General features: G+C 45.4%; 1 protein-coding gene across 2 annotated transcripts in view; it reads right to left on the minus strand.

Moving 5' to 3' along the window:
- Positions 1-13,285, minus strand: part of Itih2 (inter-alpha-trypsin inhibitor heavy chain 2) — a 49,725-nt gene extending 36,440 nt beyond the window's left edge. The window contains exons 1-5 of one of the 2 annotated variants that reach the window (XM_004662391.2): positions 13,202-13,285; positions 11,401-11,475; positions 8,158-8,190; positions 6,031-6,200; positions 314-418 (exon numbers count right to left, since the gene is read on the minus strand). In XM_004662391.2, coding sequence (XP_004662448.2) covers positions 314-418; positions 6,031-6,200; positions 8,158-8,190; positions 11,401-11,475; positions 13,202-13,285 — 467 coding nt within the window. The remainder of the gene's footprint in view (positions 1-313; positions 419-6,030; positions 6,201-8,157; positions 8,191-11,400; positions 11,476-13,201) is intronic. The other variant, XM_045135190.1, reaches the window with a different exon arrangement.
- Between the last annotated feature and the right edge of the window lie 3,160 nt (positions 13,286-16,445).

A 16,445-nucleotide genomic window follows, 5' to 3' on the forward strand; every position in this document is an offset into this window, starting at 1 on the left:
ACCATGCCCAGGTTTTATCTGTACTTTTAAGGAAAATCAAAACAGTGTTTACTTATGGAACATTCATTGATTTGCAAGGCAAGTTGGAATAAGAACACCTGTGTGTGAGAGCTTCTAAACCCCTCATGTAGAAAAGGGTTTTAGAAAAACAGTTACTGTGGCACTTAATCCTGCTATCTGACTGCTGTGAGAGCGTGCCCTTTGCGTAGGTTTGGCCCTCCATGGAGCAGGCTGTGCCTATGCCCGAGGGAGCAGAGTGAGGGAGAAAGCGGCATCTGGCTGCGAAGGCCAAGCCCGCTGGGCCGGCCCTTACCTCACCCATCCGGCTGTCTTGCCCTTTGCTCTCGCCTGTGCGTAAAGAGCTCGGCCCACGGTCTTCTCCTTGATGGCGCTGGTAAAGGTCGTGCCGTCCACGGTCCTAGAGCGTGACAGAGGTCAACCAGTTGGTCAGAATAGTCATTTCAGAAAAAGTAATACATGAGAGCAGTCCACCAGATTTAATGCCAGGGACTATGATCATTTTGAATCAGTGATTTGAGAGGCCTTAGGTAGACTTCCAAGCCTCCCAATTTCCTTCATGTGCTTGTGTTGGAATTTTCCATATCAAGTCTTCTTCTTATTATTATTATTGGTTTTTGAGGTAGGATGTCACTCTAGTCCAGGCTGACCTGGAATTCACTATGTAGTCTCAGGGTGGTCTTGAACTCACGGGGACCCTCCTACCTCTGCCTCCTGAGTGCTGGGATTAAAGGCGTGTGCCACCACGCTGGGCCTCAAATCTTTTTCTTCAGATTAAGCACTTGGGAGGGGGCATGCCTTTTGAATGTGCTTATAGCCTGACGAGGTGGTTGACAAGTCATTGAGTACTCGATTTGGCTTATCAGATCATTTCCTGAGAGTTAAGAATGAGGCAGAGCCTGCAAGTGCGTAAAGGAATGACTATGTCCCACCAAAACTCATAGGTTTCATTCCATCTCCCAGTGACGATGGCAGGAGATGAGGATTTCATGAGACACTTAGGCCATGAGAGTGGAGCCCTCATAAGTAGGATTAGTGCCCCCATAAGAGAGAACCTCACGAGCTCTCTTGCTCCTCTCCACCAATTTCCACAGCAAAAAGATAGACATGTATAAATCAGAAAATTAGTCTGCATGTAGCCAGGTATGGTGGCACACGCCTTTAATCCCAGCACTCGGGAGGCAGAGGTTAGAGGATTGCCATGAGTTTGAGGCCACCCTGAGAATACATTGTGAATTCCAGGTCAGCCTGGCTAGAGTGAGACCCTACCTCGATAAACCAAAAAACAAACAAACAAATAACAACCACAAAAACAAACAAAAGAAAATTAGCCTGCACGAGACACTGAATCACAGAATCTTCCAGCACCTTGATCTTGGGTGTCCCAGCTTCCAGAAATGTAGGATATGTGTATAGTGTATGTGTGGCATGTGCATGTATGTGTGTTTGCATGAATGTGGGTGCAAGTGTTATTGTGTGTGTATGTACACACACGCATATGGAGGCCAGAAATCACTACCGCGCGTCTTCCTTTTCAGAGGGCGCTGTGGCTCCAAACTGAAGTCCCCAGCCTGAGAAGCAAATTACTATTGTTTATATCCACCCACCCGGTGCTGGGTCAGCATCCGCTGAGCAAAGCGGGCAGTGCACGGTCCTGTAAGGAAAGAGAGGGGAAAATCCTGTCGAACCCCGCGGTGGTTTGAATGTAAAATATCCCTCATAGCCTGGTGTGTTCTGAATACCTGGTCTCCGGTTGGTGACCATTTGGGAAAGTGGTGGAGCTTTGGGGAGGCGGAGCTTGCCGGAGGAGGTGTGTCCTGGGGTGGGCCTTGCGATTGTACCGTCCAGCCCCCCGCCCCGCCCATGCCAGCTCGCCGGGACTGCCTGCTTGCCGCTGGCGTGCCCATGTGCCCAGGCCTGCAGTGCTTTCCCGGCAGGTGACGCTTCCCGGTAGTGGGTAAGGGGAAGGAACCCTTCCTCCCCCGCTGCTTCTGGCCCCGTGCTTGGTGTCAGCAGTGAGGAGGGGACTGCTGCAGTCTCCCTCACAGAATTTCTGCTTATTTCTACAGCAGCTCCCTTGAGGACCACAGCCAGCTTCAGGTTCAGCGAGAGAACCTGCCTTAAAAGTTAGGGTGAGCCGGGCGTGGTGGCGCACTCCTTTAATCCCAGCACTCGGGAGGCAGAGGTAGGAGGATCACTGTGAGTTCAAGGCCACCCTGAGACTATATAGTGAATTCCAGGTCAGCCTGGACCAGAGTGAGACCCTACCTCAAAAAAGAAAAAAAAAGAAATCCGTCCAATTTTGGGCTGGAGATATGGCTTAGCGGTTAAGCGCTTGCCTGTGAAACCTAAGGACCCCGGTTCGAGGCTCGTTTCCCCAGGACCCACGTTAGCCAGATGCACAAGAGGGCACACGCATCTGGAGTTCGTTTGCAGTGGCTGGAGGCCCTGGCACACACATTTTTTTTCTCTCTCTCTCTGACTCTCTCTCTCTGTCTTTAAAATATATGGCTCAGTGAAGCCTAAGGACCCTGACTCTTCAGACCCCACATAAGACAGACACGCAGTGAGGCATGCGCCCAAGGTGGCACATGCGCACAAGGGGGCACAAGCGTCTGGAGTTCAGTTGCCTTGGCTGGAGACCCTGGCATGCCAATTCTCTCTCTCACACACACACATTAAAAACAAAAACAAGTAAGTTGGAAAGCTGGGCATAGTGGCTCACACTAATCCTAGTATTCAGGAGGATGTGATGGGAGGATGGCTGAGTTTGAGGGCATCCTGGGCTACAGACGGAGTTCCAAGTTAGCCTGCACTAGAGTGGGACTCTGCTTCAAAAGCAAAGAGGGCTGGAGAGATGGCTTCGTGGTTAAGGCGCTTGTCTGCATAACCCAGTACCCATGCAATGCCAGATACAGTGGCCCACGCATCTGGAGTTCGTTTTGAAGGCCCTGGCACACCCATTCTCTCTATCTCTGCCTTTTTCTCTTTCTTTCACTCTTTCAAGTAAATAAATAAATAAATATATTTTTAAAAAGCAAGAGAATTGAGAAGTGGAGACATATTTTAGGATCAGTTCTGATGACGTGATTTAAGTACGACGTATTTAATCATTTTCATGTGATTTGCAGACATGGTGTCATGTAGTAGCATGACACGAAAGTGTTTCTTCCCTGGCTTGCTTAAAATGCTAATGAAAATGTAAAAATTTAAGCCATTTCAAGGAATACCAATTTGTATAAACTTTTTTTTTTTTTAATTTTTTATGTATTTATTTGAGAGCGACAGACACAGAGAGAAAGACAGATAGAGGAAGAGAGAGAGAATGGGCGCGCCAGGGCTTCCAGCCTCTGCAAACGAACTCCAGACGCGTGCGCCCCCTTGTGCATCTGGCTAACTAGGACCTGGGGAACCGAGCCTCGAACCGGGGTCCTTAGGCTTCACAGGCAAGCACTTAACCGCTACGCCATCTCTCCAGCCCTGTATAAACTTTTTGACCTAATTTTATTAGAGAGAGAGAGAGGTCATGCCAGGACCTCCTGACACTGCAAACAAAACTTCAGATACGTACACCACTTTGTGCATCTAGCTTTATGTGGGTGCTGGGAAATTGAACCCAGGCCATCAGATTTTTCATGCAAGCACCTTTAACTGCTGAGCCATGTTTCTAGCCCCCACCTAATTTTTTTTTTTAAGAAAATATAGTTATCAGGGACCTGCAGTATTTTTGCCAGCCAAAGTGGTTGCCAGTTGAACCTTTTATCTGTTTTATTCACAACTATCATTGATTACCTTGTGTGTGAAAGACACTCAACAAATGAGAATCAGGTCAACATAATGTCTTTAAAAAAATAGCAAGCTGGGCGTGGTGGCGCACACCTTTAATCCCAGCACTCGGGAGGCAGAGATAGGAGGATCACTGTGAGTTCGAGGCCACCCTGAGACTCCATAGTGAATTCCAAGTCTCAGCCTGAGCTAGAGTGAGACTCTACCTCGAAAAACAAAACAACAGCAACACCAAAAAAAGCTATACTGCCTACAGCGTACTGTGCTCTGCCCTAGATAGCCTAAGAGGACATCTGACCCGCGGCACTACTTTCTGAGGCTGGCCGCCTGGCTGCTCAGTGCTTTAAGGAACCATTCCAACCACCTGCTGGAGCGGGGTGTCTACCTTGACACACCAACCTTTCAAGCAGCCTGAACTATTTGAATGATAGCCAAGTAGTTAAATTCCTTTCATTAAGAAAAACTTTAAAAATATATTTAAACAACCAAGAGGATAGCATAAGATCACTATGACACCATCACTGAGGTATTTACCACTATCAATATCAGGCCACTCTTTTTTTTTTTTCTGAGGTAGCGTCTCACTCTAGCTCAGGCTGACCTATGTAGCCTCAGGGTGGCCTCAAACTCACAGCGATCTTCCTACCTCTGCCTCTGCCTCTAGAGTGCTGGGATTAAAGGTGTGCGCACCACGCTCCGCTCAGCCTGTCCATTCTTAACTCATCTGCACTCTCATGATCTGTACCTCAGTTATTTGAAAGTCAGTCTCAGGCAGCACATCATCTCATCCATGAGCACTTCAATAAGTATTTTGTAGAGGATTAAAAAAAAAGTCTACTGAGGAGCACTAGAGTTATTGGGTGGAAAATGGAAGATATTTAAGTTAAGTATAAGAAATAATTCTAACAGAGCTGTCAGCCATTGAGTTTCTTGCCCTGGCAAGTAGTGATTTTATTGTAAAGGAAAAAGTGAAGTCAAACCCAGATAAGCCATTTATCAGTGATGCAACAGGGGAGTTCAGGCACTGGATACATGATAGGGTTTAATCAGTGGTTCCCAACCTCTTCGCTCCTTCATAGAGAAACTTAAGGTTCACAGCACTGATCCGACAGCCACCCATTCACGTATGGAATCTTATAAGCTAGAGCAACTTCGTAAACGTTTTCTCTTCCAAAGAAAGCACATTAAAATGAAGTCAAGTGGAAAGCACTTACCATAGACATAGTTTTTACTGAGAATGAAACATAAGGGGCTGAGGAGAGGGCACCTTTGGTAGAGTGCTTGCCATGTTCACATGAGGACTCAAGTTTGGATCCCCAACACAAAAGCCAAGTGCCGCCAGGTGGCTCATGTCTTTAACCCCAGTACTAGGGAGGCAGAGGTAAGGGGATCGTTGTGAGCTCAAGGTCAGCCTGGGACTGGAGTGGGTGAGAGAGTACCTCACAAAACAGACAAACAGACAAACAAAAAAGGCCAGGCGCAATGGCATGAGCCTGTAACAGTAGAGCCGGGGTGTGGGTACGGGCAGAAACAAGAGGAGCTCCAGGACTTGCCAGGCAGCCAGTCTACCTGACTCAATGAGCTCTCGGTCCATTGAGAGACACTGCCTCAAAAAATAATGTGCCCTTCCCCAAACAACTCACTGCTGCTCCCACAGTGCATAAAGCACAACCCCATGGGGAATACCTGCAACCCCAATGAGAAGCGTCCTCAACTCATGGTGTATCCATACGAAATATGTCGTTAATAATAATTCATAATAATAATAATAATGAAGAAAATATATAAATAATATGAAGAGTGATGGGAAGACACCTCCCCTCCACATGCATGCACACATGTGTGCCCACACACGTATGAACATGTATACATGCAACTGAAAAGCAGTCCACAAATCCTGACATTTTGAACAGAAATAAACTACAGGGATCCGGTAGGTAGGGTCTTGCTTTAGCTCAGGCTGACTCAGGATTCACTCTCTAGTCTCAGGGTGGTCTTGAACTCGTGGTGATCCTCCTACCTCTGCCTCCCAAATACTGGGATTAAAGGTGTGGGCCACCACGCCCGGGCTTTTTCCCACAATGGTTCTTGACTGGAAAGAGCTCCACAGCCCTGGCAGTTAGAAGCCCCAGAACAGAGAAGCCCTAAGGTCCAGTGTTACAAGGAGAGCTTTTGGGGCAGAAGCCAGCAATATTCAATTTCCGGTTCTACCTGGGAGTTACTCACATGGAGAAGTTAGAGATGAAAGCCCCTTTGGGGATCTGCACATCAAACACGACGTTTTGAGGCTGTGGGGAGTTGTTCACTAGTTTGCTCTGGATCATCGTAGTGGCCATCCGAGAAGTGATGGTGGATTGGACTTTATAACTATAAAGAGTTACTTGATTGGCATCGTCCTGAAATAGGCAAGAAAGCACATGACTACACTTGTACGTAAATCACGGAGAATACCCTATGTATATGATGCTAGAAGCAGTCATAGTTTACTTGTTATGAGCGATTCTAGGGCTTTGGGTAAATATATAAATCATGCACTATTAAGCAATCTTCCAACTGCTTACAAAGTTCCAGAAAGAAAGCTTCCAGAAAGAAGTTCTCCTGCATTGGGAGATGCCTTTTCCCCTTCTCTCCCTCCCTCCCTCCCTCCTTCCTTCCTTCCCTCCTTCTCTCCCTGTCTCCCTCTTTCCCTTCCTCCCTCCCTCCCTCCCTCCCTCCCTCCCTCCCTCCCTCCCTCCTTCATTTCCCTCCCTTCCTTCTTTCTTCCCTCCCCTTCCTTCCTTCCTTCCTTTCTCTCTCTTTCCCTCCCTTCCTCCCCCTTCTTTCCCTCCCTCCCTCCTTCCCTACCTCTCTCTCTCTCTTCCTCCCTCCTTCTCTCCCTTCCTTCCTTCCTCTCTTTTCTCCTTCCTTCTTTCCTTCCTTCCTCCTTTCTTCCCTTCCTCCTCCTCTCCCTCTCTTTCTTTTTCTCTTTCTTATTTTCCTGTCATTTATTCCTTATTTTAGAATCCACATAGAAAACCATTCTGGAAAGCAAGCCAGTGAAAGTTCAGAAATAACTTCAAATGCAGGGTCATAGCTAGAGGAAGGGGTCATAGCCCTGGAAGAGGACCCTGGCTATGTCTCCAGAGTGAGGTGCAATCAGGAATAATGGGGGGTAATGTAGCTATGCAGTCCCCTGAACCCCCATATTGCTGTCTGTTTCAGTATCACCTATTACTAGCTCATCTTCAGTCCTCATCTCTCCCCAACTTAAAACAAGCCATGAGAACACTGATGGTCAGAATGTTCTGGAAGGATTTTTTAAAAAATTTTTATTAACATTTTCCATGATTATAAAATATGTGCCATGGTAATTCCCTCCCTCCCCACCCCCACACTTTCCCATTTGAAATTCTATTCTCCATCATATGACCTCCCCATTACAATCATTGTAATTGCATATATACAATAGGATTTTTTTTTTTGATAGTTATTTGTACAACACTCTGAGCCTCTTTCTTTCTCTCCCTTTTTTTTTTTTTTTTTGGTTCTTCAAGATAAGATCTCACAGTAGCCAGGCTGACCTGGAATTTACTATGTAGTCTCAGGGTGGCCTCAAACTCATGGCGGTATTCTTACCATTGCCTCCCAAGTGTGGGATTAAAGCTGTATGCCACCACTCCTGGCTGGGCCCCTTTTCTAGCTTCTTCATAGACTTGATGCATCCCCATGGTAAAAACTAAAGCAGTGTGCCAGTATGATCAAAATAAGGACTGAAGCACCCTTCTACACGGAGGCACCTGAGAGCTGCTGACCTCAGGTTTATGGCAATTGTAGACCCATTAGATTCTGCTTCTTATTTCATTTGTTTTATTATTTCCCTAAGAGGATTTGGTTATTGCCATTAGGTCTCATATTCTAGACTTTATTTTCTTAAGCTAAGATAAAATCCAGGCTAACTTATTTCGCTTCCTCGCCTTAGTTGTGAGTGTCTGATGGTCTTTCAGTTCAGAGCAGGAAGCCCAACTTAAACCACGTCTTTTGGGTGTCCCTTTTCCAAGGAAAGTCTACTTTGGGTGTTCCAGGGATGTCATAGTTTAGGTGTAAGTTAGAACACATGCACACTGTTGGGTGAAGGTTTTATCACTGGCAACACGGGAACGCTCTCGGCTGGCGTCTGTCCCTTCTGCAAAGCCTATTCTTCAACTCTGAAGTTTAGGAATTCTTCCAAACAGAATTGGGCAAGGGGATGTTTCAAAAGTCAGGTAAATACTTCCAGTGACAAAGACCAAGAGACACCTGGATTGATTTCCAGGTAATAATTAACAAGAAAAATCACTCAGATATCAATTTGTAACAAAACCAAAGCAACCTTACCATATCTTCCCCCAGTTCTTCAGAAAGGCTTCTCTGTGGAAGGAAGTAGACAATCATTCAGCGGTGTGGCTTACTACCTCAAGGACTAATGCTAAGTTCTCATTCACATTTTTCAATTTTATTTTAAAACCGTGCTGCAATTCCTTCATTGGAGTTAATATGTAAATATAGAATATTCTGGAAAACTATTTCCCACTGGTGAGTTTCTCTAAACAACCTGCCATTTTTGTGTGGATGTACATTGAACTATGATACAATGGTAAAACAATTTATGGGGCTGGAGAGTTGGCTTAGTGGTTAAGACACTTGCCTGCAAAGTCAGAGGACCCACGTTCAATTCCTCAGGACCCACGTAAACCAACTACATAAGGTGGTACATGTGTCTGGAGTTTGCAGTGGCTGACGACACTGGCATGCCCATTCTCTTTCTCTCTTTCTCTCTTTTTGTTTTTCAAGGTAGGGTCTCACTCTGGTCCAGGCTGACCTGGAATTCACTATGTAATCTCAGGGCGGCCTCAAACTCACAGTGATCCTCCTACCTCTCTGCCTCCCAAGTGCTGGGATTAAAGGCATGCACAACCAAGCCCAGCTCTCTTTCTCTCTTTACCCACCTCTTTCTCTCTCTCTCTCAAATAAATAAAAATAAAATAAATGTTAAAAAAATTTTAAAAATAACTTATAATTTCAAACATTGTCCAGTGTTTAACAGCAATGTAGAATACTGTTGTATTTAAGTAAAGGATGGAAATCTATTAGTGATACTTTCAGTGAGTAGTTCTCTGTTGTTCCTAATGTTCAAAATCAGGGGGTCTCTGAGAGTATGTTGGTTAAGTGTAAGACATGTGGCGTCACTTGCAGCCTTGTAACACCTTCAGCCTCCGTTGTACAATTCCTCCTCTTTCTTTCCTTCCTTCTTTCTTTCTTTCTTTCTTTCTTTCTTTCTTTCTTTCTTTCTTTCTTTCTTTCTTTCTTTCTTTCTTTCTTTCTTTTTTGGTTTTTCGAGGTAGTGTCTCACTCTAGCCCAGGCTGTCCTGGGATTCTCTATGTAGTCTCAGGGTGGCCTCGAACTCTCAGCGATCCTCCTCCCTCTGCCTTCCGAGTGCTGGGATTAAAGGCGTGTGCCACCACGCCCGGTTCTACCTCTGTTTCTTTAGTCAGTTCTTTGTGGGTTCCAAAGTTGTATAAACATACATCAAAGTGGACACATTTTGTTAAGATCCCACTTAATATTTGAAGAAATCAGTAGCACAAATATATTTTGATTGTTGCTTACAAAATAAAGTACATTTACAATGCAAAAAAACCCCAACCCTGTAGTTTTAAATGCAAGCATCCAACCAAACTCGCAGTGCACAGCACGCATGTGCCCTCCTTGGCTTGGTTCACATTCAGTGGGGTGGGGATGCAGACCGTCCCCTCTGCCGCGGGCACACCATTCTCACAGTCTGAACTGCGGTTCTGTTACGTCCCCTCGAACCCTCGGCTCCCAACGCACATGCAGTGAGCTCCAAGCCTCACGCTTCAGCTCGCAGCCCTGGCAGGACTTCCTCTCTGTTTCCACAGCACCAGACTCTTTCTTCAGAGCCTGCACCTTGCTTAGAATTATTCATTCCATTCAGGGGATGGCTTGGTTAAGGTCTGCCTCCTTCTTTCAGACTGAGCTACATGAGTGTACGGACTAGCTGTTTCCCACGGTGAGCCTGGCGCTGAGCGCAGTGACTGCTGGAGAACTCTGCTCTTCCCCGCCATGGAGGGACTCCCCACACGCATGGCGGTCCTGTGAGCATGGACCGGGGACACTGCCTGCCTTTGAGAGGTGGACGGCTGCAGAGTGATGGGTAAATGTTAAATGTCTGAGGGATTGTTGCATGCAAGCTCAGCTTGTCTGATTTGGGATGAACTGAGGTTTTAGTGGGTGTTATGTGACACACTGGGGTCAAGAAGTGTCCCCTCTTAGAGTTTTGTTCGTGTGTCTTGGGGAGCAGTTTCACTCCATCTCCCTGGTGGCCCTGGAGCTCCTTGCCTAGCCAGGCTGGCCCTGTGGCATCCTTCCTGCTGTAGACTCCTGCATGCTGGATATGTCCGGAGTCCAGATAAGAGCCCTGACATGAAGTCATACCTATTCGTTTTTGGCAGGTGTGTATGTGTGTGTAGGCCAGAAATCTATGTTAGGTATCTTTCTCAGTTGTACCTCATCTTATTTTATTTATTTATTTATTTATTTAATTTTGGTTTTTTGAGGTAGGGTCTCACTCCCGTCCAGGCTGACCTGGAATTAACTATGTAGTCTCAGGGTGGCCTTGAACTCACCATAATCCTCCTACCTCTGCCTCCTGAGTGCTGGGATCAAAGGCGTGCACCACCATGCCCGGCTTACCCCATCTTATTTTTATTTTATTTTATTTTATTTTTTGTTTTTAAAGATAAGGTCTCACCCTAGCTGAGGCTGACCCGGAATTCACTATGTAGTCTCAGCGTGGCCTCGGACTCACAGCAATCCTCCTGCCTCCGAACACAAGTCCTTATACTTTTATGGTAAGTGCTTTATCCAGTGAGCCCCCTCCTCAACCCTGGGTTTTAAGTATTACTGATCTGCAAAGCCAGACTTTAGAAAGTCAAACACGCACAGCCATACAATGTCAGCTGCCTTTTAGCTTAGTGTTACCTCCATAAATTCCTCCTTTCCCAGTGTGCAGGCCCTGTGTGCTGAAACCAGATCCTTCAAGGCACTGCAGAGCACTCTCCCATGGGCTAGGGGACTGTGTCTATGTCATCTTGGTGGCCTACAGGGGCAGTCTCAAACACGCCCAGCCCTGTGGCCCAAGGCGCTCTCTAACCTGCGCCCCACGAACAAAGTGAGTGACCAGAGGTTGGAGAAAGGGTGGCTGAAAGAGGAAGTGTCTGCCATCAACGACTAAGAGAGGTCCTCTGAATAGGAAATACTTTCTTATAGCAGCACAAAATCATTCCATAATCTTAAACTTTGAAGAAAACACAAAATCATTTGTTCCTTAAGGGACTAAGTGACCATGATGGGTAGAGATTTTTGGAAGACTGTCCCGAGGTCTCACTGTATATCACCTTCATGATATCTGACATAGGTGTAATAATAGTGTATTATTCCTTGCTAGAAAAAAATAAGTCCTTGAGAATATCCATTAAGAACACTCTTTGCAAGTGACATTTCTTCAGTCATCATCTCTGTCCCTGCTTTTCCCCACTTGGAAATAATGCTCACTGTACCTGGTGTCTCCGGTTCTCTGACACAAGTTGAAATTTGCCTGGGGCGGTTTCCACAAGATCCTCATAATCTACAAACTTAAAAAATGATTAAGATGCTTATTTCAGTTAAAAAATTGTCTATCTATCTATATTTTGGTTTTTCAAAGACCCAGATTCAATTCCCCAGTACCCACATAAAGCCAGATGCACGAGGTATAGCATGCATCTAGAGGTCATTTGCAGTGGCTACGGGCCCTGGCACTCCCATTTTCTCTCTCCCTGTCTTTCAACGTCCATAATTATAGACAATAAGCCATGGTAACCCCCCCCCCCCCACTTTTCCCTTTGCAACTCCACTCTCCATCATACCCCTCCCTTCTCTCAATCAGTTTCATCTGCCTCTTTCTCTCCTTTCTTTCTCTTAAGTAAATAAATAGATAGAAAAGTAAATGTTTTAAAAAACTATAGAAAGATAGATAATAATATTCATTACATTATTTTATTTTTTCTTCTACTACTGGACTGCATAATTTTAATGTAATAAAAATTTCAATATGTATGGCCTCTAGTTAGGTCTGAGAGGGGAGTAAATGGAAATTCCCCTCTTCAAACTTGTTGGTGGTGAGAATTCACTTTGAAGTTTGTTTTCAGATTTTGGCACAAAGTGACCTAGTGATACCTGGGGAAGTACATGGATAGGTTAGGGACATTAAGCATGTGGAAGTGGACAAGTGTAGGTATGAAGGAAAATCAGCTTGAAGTGACTGAAAAACACAAACACCTCTGGGTGGTAAGGTTCAGTGTGAGAGTTAAAATATATTTGGGTGAGTTTTAAAGTGTTGAAGGGGCTGGAGAGTTGGCTTAGTAGTTAAGCTGCTTGCCTGTGAAGCCTAAGGTCCCAGGTTCGATTCCCCAATACCCACATAAGCCAGATGTTCAAGGTGGGACATGCTTCTGGAGTTAGTTTGCGATGACTAGCAGCCCTGGCGTGCCCATTCACTCTCTCTCTCTCTCTGCTTCTTTCTCTCTCTCTCTTAAATAAATAAAAACAAAGTGTTTAAGACTACAATAGCTTCTAAATAGAGTGATTTTCCCTTCTAAAAATGCTGTCGGGTTTTTGGGCACTTTTTGTATGCAGTCCAACCCGTTCTTCCCGCAGTGCAGTTCCCTGCATTTGCTAGAATAGGCTCCTAACATGTTTTGCTCTCCTGGCATGAAAGCAGCTCTTGTATGGCGTGCAGATGGCTGAGTCCGGGCCTTTCCTTGCATCAGGAGAGCTGAGGGTCCTTTAAAGTGGAACCTTTAAACTCCTGCGATGATTTCTGTCCTGGGCTAGCCACAGTTGCCATCTTCCTCTGTTTCAGGAGCACTTAAAGTACCATTATCACAAAAGCAATTGTTCACCTAGGTATTCAAAATAACAGTGCTTGGATCATGACTAACAGCACTAATATTTCATGACAATAATAGTAATAATAACAAATCATTAGTCCATCTACTGTGTTAGGTAGTTTCCATGCACCATTTAATTTTCTTAACAAACTTTGGACTAGGTCTACTATTACACCTGTTTTTAGGAAAGGAGTGAACAGTTAGGCTCCTTTCATGCTACGCCACGATGTTTGACTATTGAAGTTGACTTCATGTTCATGCAAAAAGCTTTTAATGCCTTCGGAGAGGACTACTTCCCCGTGGCAATCCCAGTGAGCGCATTCTCTGCTACACGAGCTTCTAAGCTTTCCTTCCTCACAGGACAAGTTCCCTGAACAGCAGTTTTCGTTCAGCTGTTCACTGCTGCGTGTTTAGGCCAAGAAGTACTTACTTCAGGGAGACCGTCTGTGAGGATGTCAGAGGCCTGTGCTCCCCAAAGGAGGAAGCAGAGGAGGGTGCACGGGAGCCGCTCCATTGTGCCGGCCAGCTGCGCCCAGCTTGCCAGAGTCGCCTTGAGTGTCGGAGAGAGGACTCCCCTCCTTTCATGGAATCAAGTGCAAAGGAAAACAGAGGATCACAGGTCGTTTTCAGAAAGAAGAAGCAAGAAGAAAACTCTCTAACTTTGTTCAACACCAGGACAAATATTTGCTCTGGAGCTCAAACTCGATCTGTGGGGGCGGAAGGGACACCCAGAGGTTATTCAAACAGCATCTCCAGGAGCAGTCACCGTGCTATGGGGACGAGGCAGGGTTAGGGTTAGATGCCTGTGCTTTTTGTATCTTTTCCTGATTTTTATTATCTTAAGATCAGAGACACCTAAAGATAATTGTCATCCCCTGTGAAGGACCAAGTGAGAAATTTTACCAAGAAATAAAGCCATGTAGGAGAGCTAAATTTGCACATCCCTGGAAACAAAATTCTTTCATTTAAATGAAAACAGAGAAATTTAGGAAAAGTGAAAAAAGAAACACAATGGTTTTCTGAGCAAAACACAAACCCCAAAACCAAAAACATGATTAATATTTCTTCTTTTTTCTATCTTTTTGTTTTCTGTTTTGTTTTTTCAAGGTAGGGTCTCATTCTGGCCCAGGCTGACCTGGAATTCACTATGGAGTCTCAGGGTGTCCTTGAACTCATGGCGATCCACCCACTTCTGCCTCCCAAGTGCTGGGATTAAAGGCATGCGCCACCACGCCAGCTCTTTCTCTCTTTTTGATAAATAAGTAGGACATGAAGACCAGGGACAATTTCAGCATGCCACCAGAGCCCATTCTTCAGCAGGCGCTGCATGAATTGCAGACTTGGTCAAGGTACCAAGGTTTCTTCTTGCTGCCCCTCATTCCTTTGGGCACATTTCTGGTGAGGCACAAGGCTAAAAATATAAGCTATAAGTTGCAAAATTGTTGCTTTATTATTACTACATGGCAAGCAAATTACCATGAAATGATATAAAGAGGAAAACTAAGTAGAAAAGTTTCTCCTTGAAAGATGGACAAGCACATTGAGAAATAATGGAGGGAAAGCTAAGAAAATCACCAAGTTAATGGATTAGTTCATATGCCATAAGCATTGTTGGAGGCTTTCTTATGTGAACTAGGTGCTCAGTAAAGGTAAGTCATGAGGACGCACTTTCCAGGAGTCCAGGTGCTGGCCACAGCTGGAGAATACACCAGGATGAAGAACCAACTGTAAGGTCGCGCCCCGAACAGAGAAGGGACACAGGAAAATGGGAGCCATGTGTCTGAATATGTGCAGGCGCTTCCACGGAGAAGTGAGGGTTCATGCGCTGGGTCTTCAAAGTGGGAGCGATTTCTTCAGGTGAAGAGTGGACAACGCTCCCTCAGGGGGCAGGAAGAACCCACATTCGTAAGGCTGGCCAGAGACCCAAGGAAATGGAAATAAGTCGGTCTGGCAGGAGACAGGGGAAGGCGAGCGAGCGGGTGGTGGGGACACAGGTCAGGAAACATCCAATATTGTCAGGCCAGAGGGGTCTGAACCCTCTGCAGTGTACTGGAAGAGGAGCAGCGCAATAGATGTCATTCACATTTTATAAAGATCATGAGTGCAAGCCCATGATGGAAGAGGAGACAAGAAACCAAGGACCCCCTTAACAGAGTAGTATTCTTGAAGAGAGACCATGACGTCATAGGACAAGAGAGCAATGGCTTTAGATGATGTTGCAGAGATTCTCTGGAAAGATCACTCCAATGCTAGTAGGAGTGAAAGTACAGGAATTTATTTACTAGGAGGCCAAGGAGCTTGAGGTAGTCCTCCAAAGAAGCTCTGGCCCCATTTTACAGTTTTCATAGCCAAGGGGAGGAATAAGTGAACAAACATGATGTGGCAATTTGCATATCCATCATTTCTGGAGTCAGGCCACTCTAACAATGAACTCCATTTTACTTTGTTCTAGCCCAAACCGTCTTTCCCTCTGGGGCTTTCTGGACAGTTCCTTTTTGGGGGATTTTTTTCCATCTGCTGGCAAAGGTAAGTTTAGCTTCTCAGCTATTACCTCTAACAGTAACTCAGTGAATCAGTTCAACTTTCAGCTTCTTTTCTACCACACTGATGGGTTGGTTCGTGAGGTAGTTGCCTAACACCAGATACGAATGTGAAATTATAAGCATGTACTTTTGATATGTATGAATGAATCAATAATTATTGCTAAATAGTGTGCCAATAAATGTGGGCATACATTTACAGGTTTTTCTTTTTTTTTTTAGTTTCATTTATTTACTTGATTTTTTGAGGTAGGATCTCACTCTAGCCCAGGCTGACCTGTAATTCACGCTGTATTCTCAGGGTGGCCTTGAACGCATGGTGATCCTCCTGCCTCTGCCTCCCCAGGGCTGGGATTAAAGGCGTGCACCACCATGTCCAGCTACATTTACAGTTTTAAGAAAAATATGTGTAATGACAAACACCAAAGAAATTATGATGGCTGAAATGTTGACTAGGTGGTTAGTTTATGGGCAATTTATGCTGTTTTATTTCCTTGTTGCATGCATGCATGGGTGTGTAGTATGGTGAGCTTGTGTGTGGTGTGGCACATATGTGTGTGGATGCATGCGCCCCCTCCACATGTGGGGAAGCCAGAGGAGAACTTGCATTGTTCATCTGCTAGCTTCCTTGAGACACTAAACCTGGAGCTGCCATTTTCAGTCAGTCTGGCTGACCAGTGATCCCCAGCGATTCTCTGGTCTCTGCACACCACAGGACTGGGGACATGGGTATGTGGCCATGGCCAGCTGTTCACCTGGTCACCGGAGAGTCCAGTGCAGGGTGAGTCAAGTCCTCATAGGACCTCATACTTGCAAATGCTCCTCCCCACTAAGCCGTCTCCCCAGCCCCTACATTTTTTGTTGTTGTTTGTTTTTTGAGGTAGGAACTTTAGCCCCAGCTGACCTGGAATTCATTCTGTAGTCTCAGGCTTGCCTTGAACTCACAGCAATCCTCCTACTTCTGCCTCCCAAGTGCCAAGATTAAAGGCGTGCACCACCATGCCTGACTCCCTGCTTTTTTGTTTAGGATGGTGGTTGTCACCATTCACTTTGTGAGTTTGTCTTCCTAGGTCATAGTACTGCTTCCCTTACTAGTTATAAGAACTTAGATAGTCCCTTTAATCTTTGTAAGTC

The sequence above is a fragment of the Jaculus jaculus genome, chromosome 15 (genome assembly GCF_020740685.1).
Source record: "Jaculus jaculus isolate mJacJac1 chromosome 15, mJacJac1.mat.Y.cur, whole genome shotgun sequence".
In the NCBI taxonomy this organism is placed as follows: Eukaryota; Metazoa; Chordata; class Mammalia; order Rodentia; family Dipodidae; genus Jaculus; species Jaculus jaculus.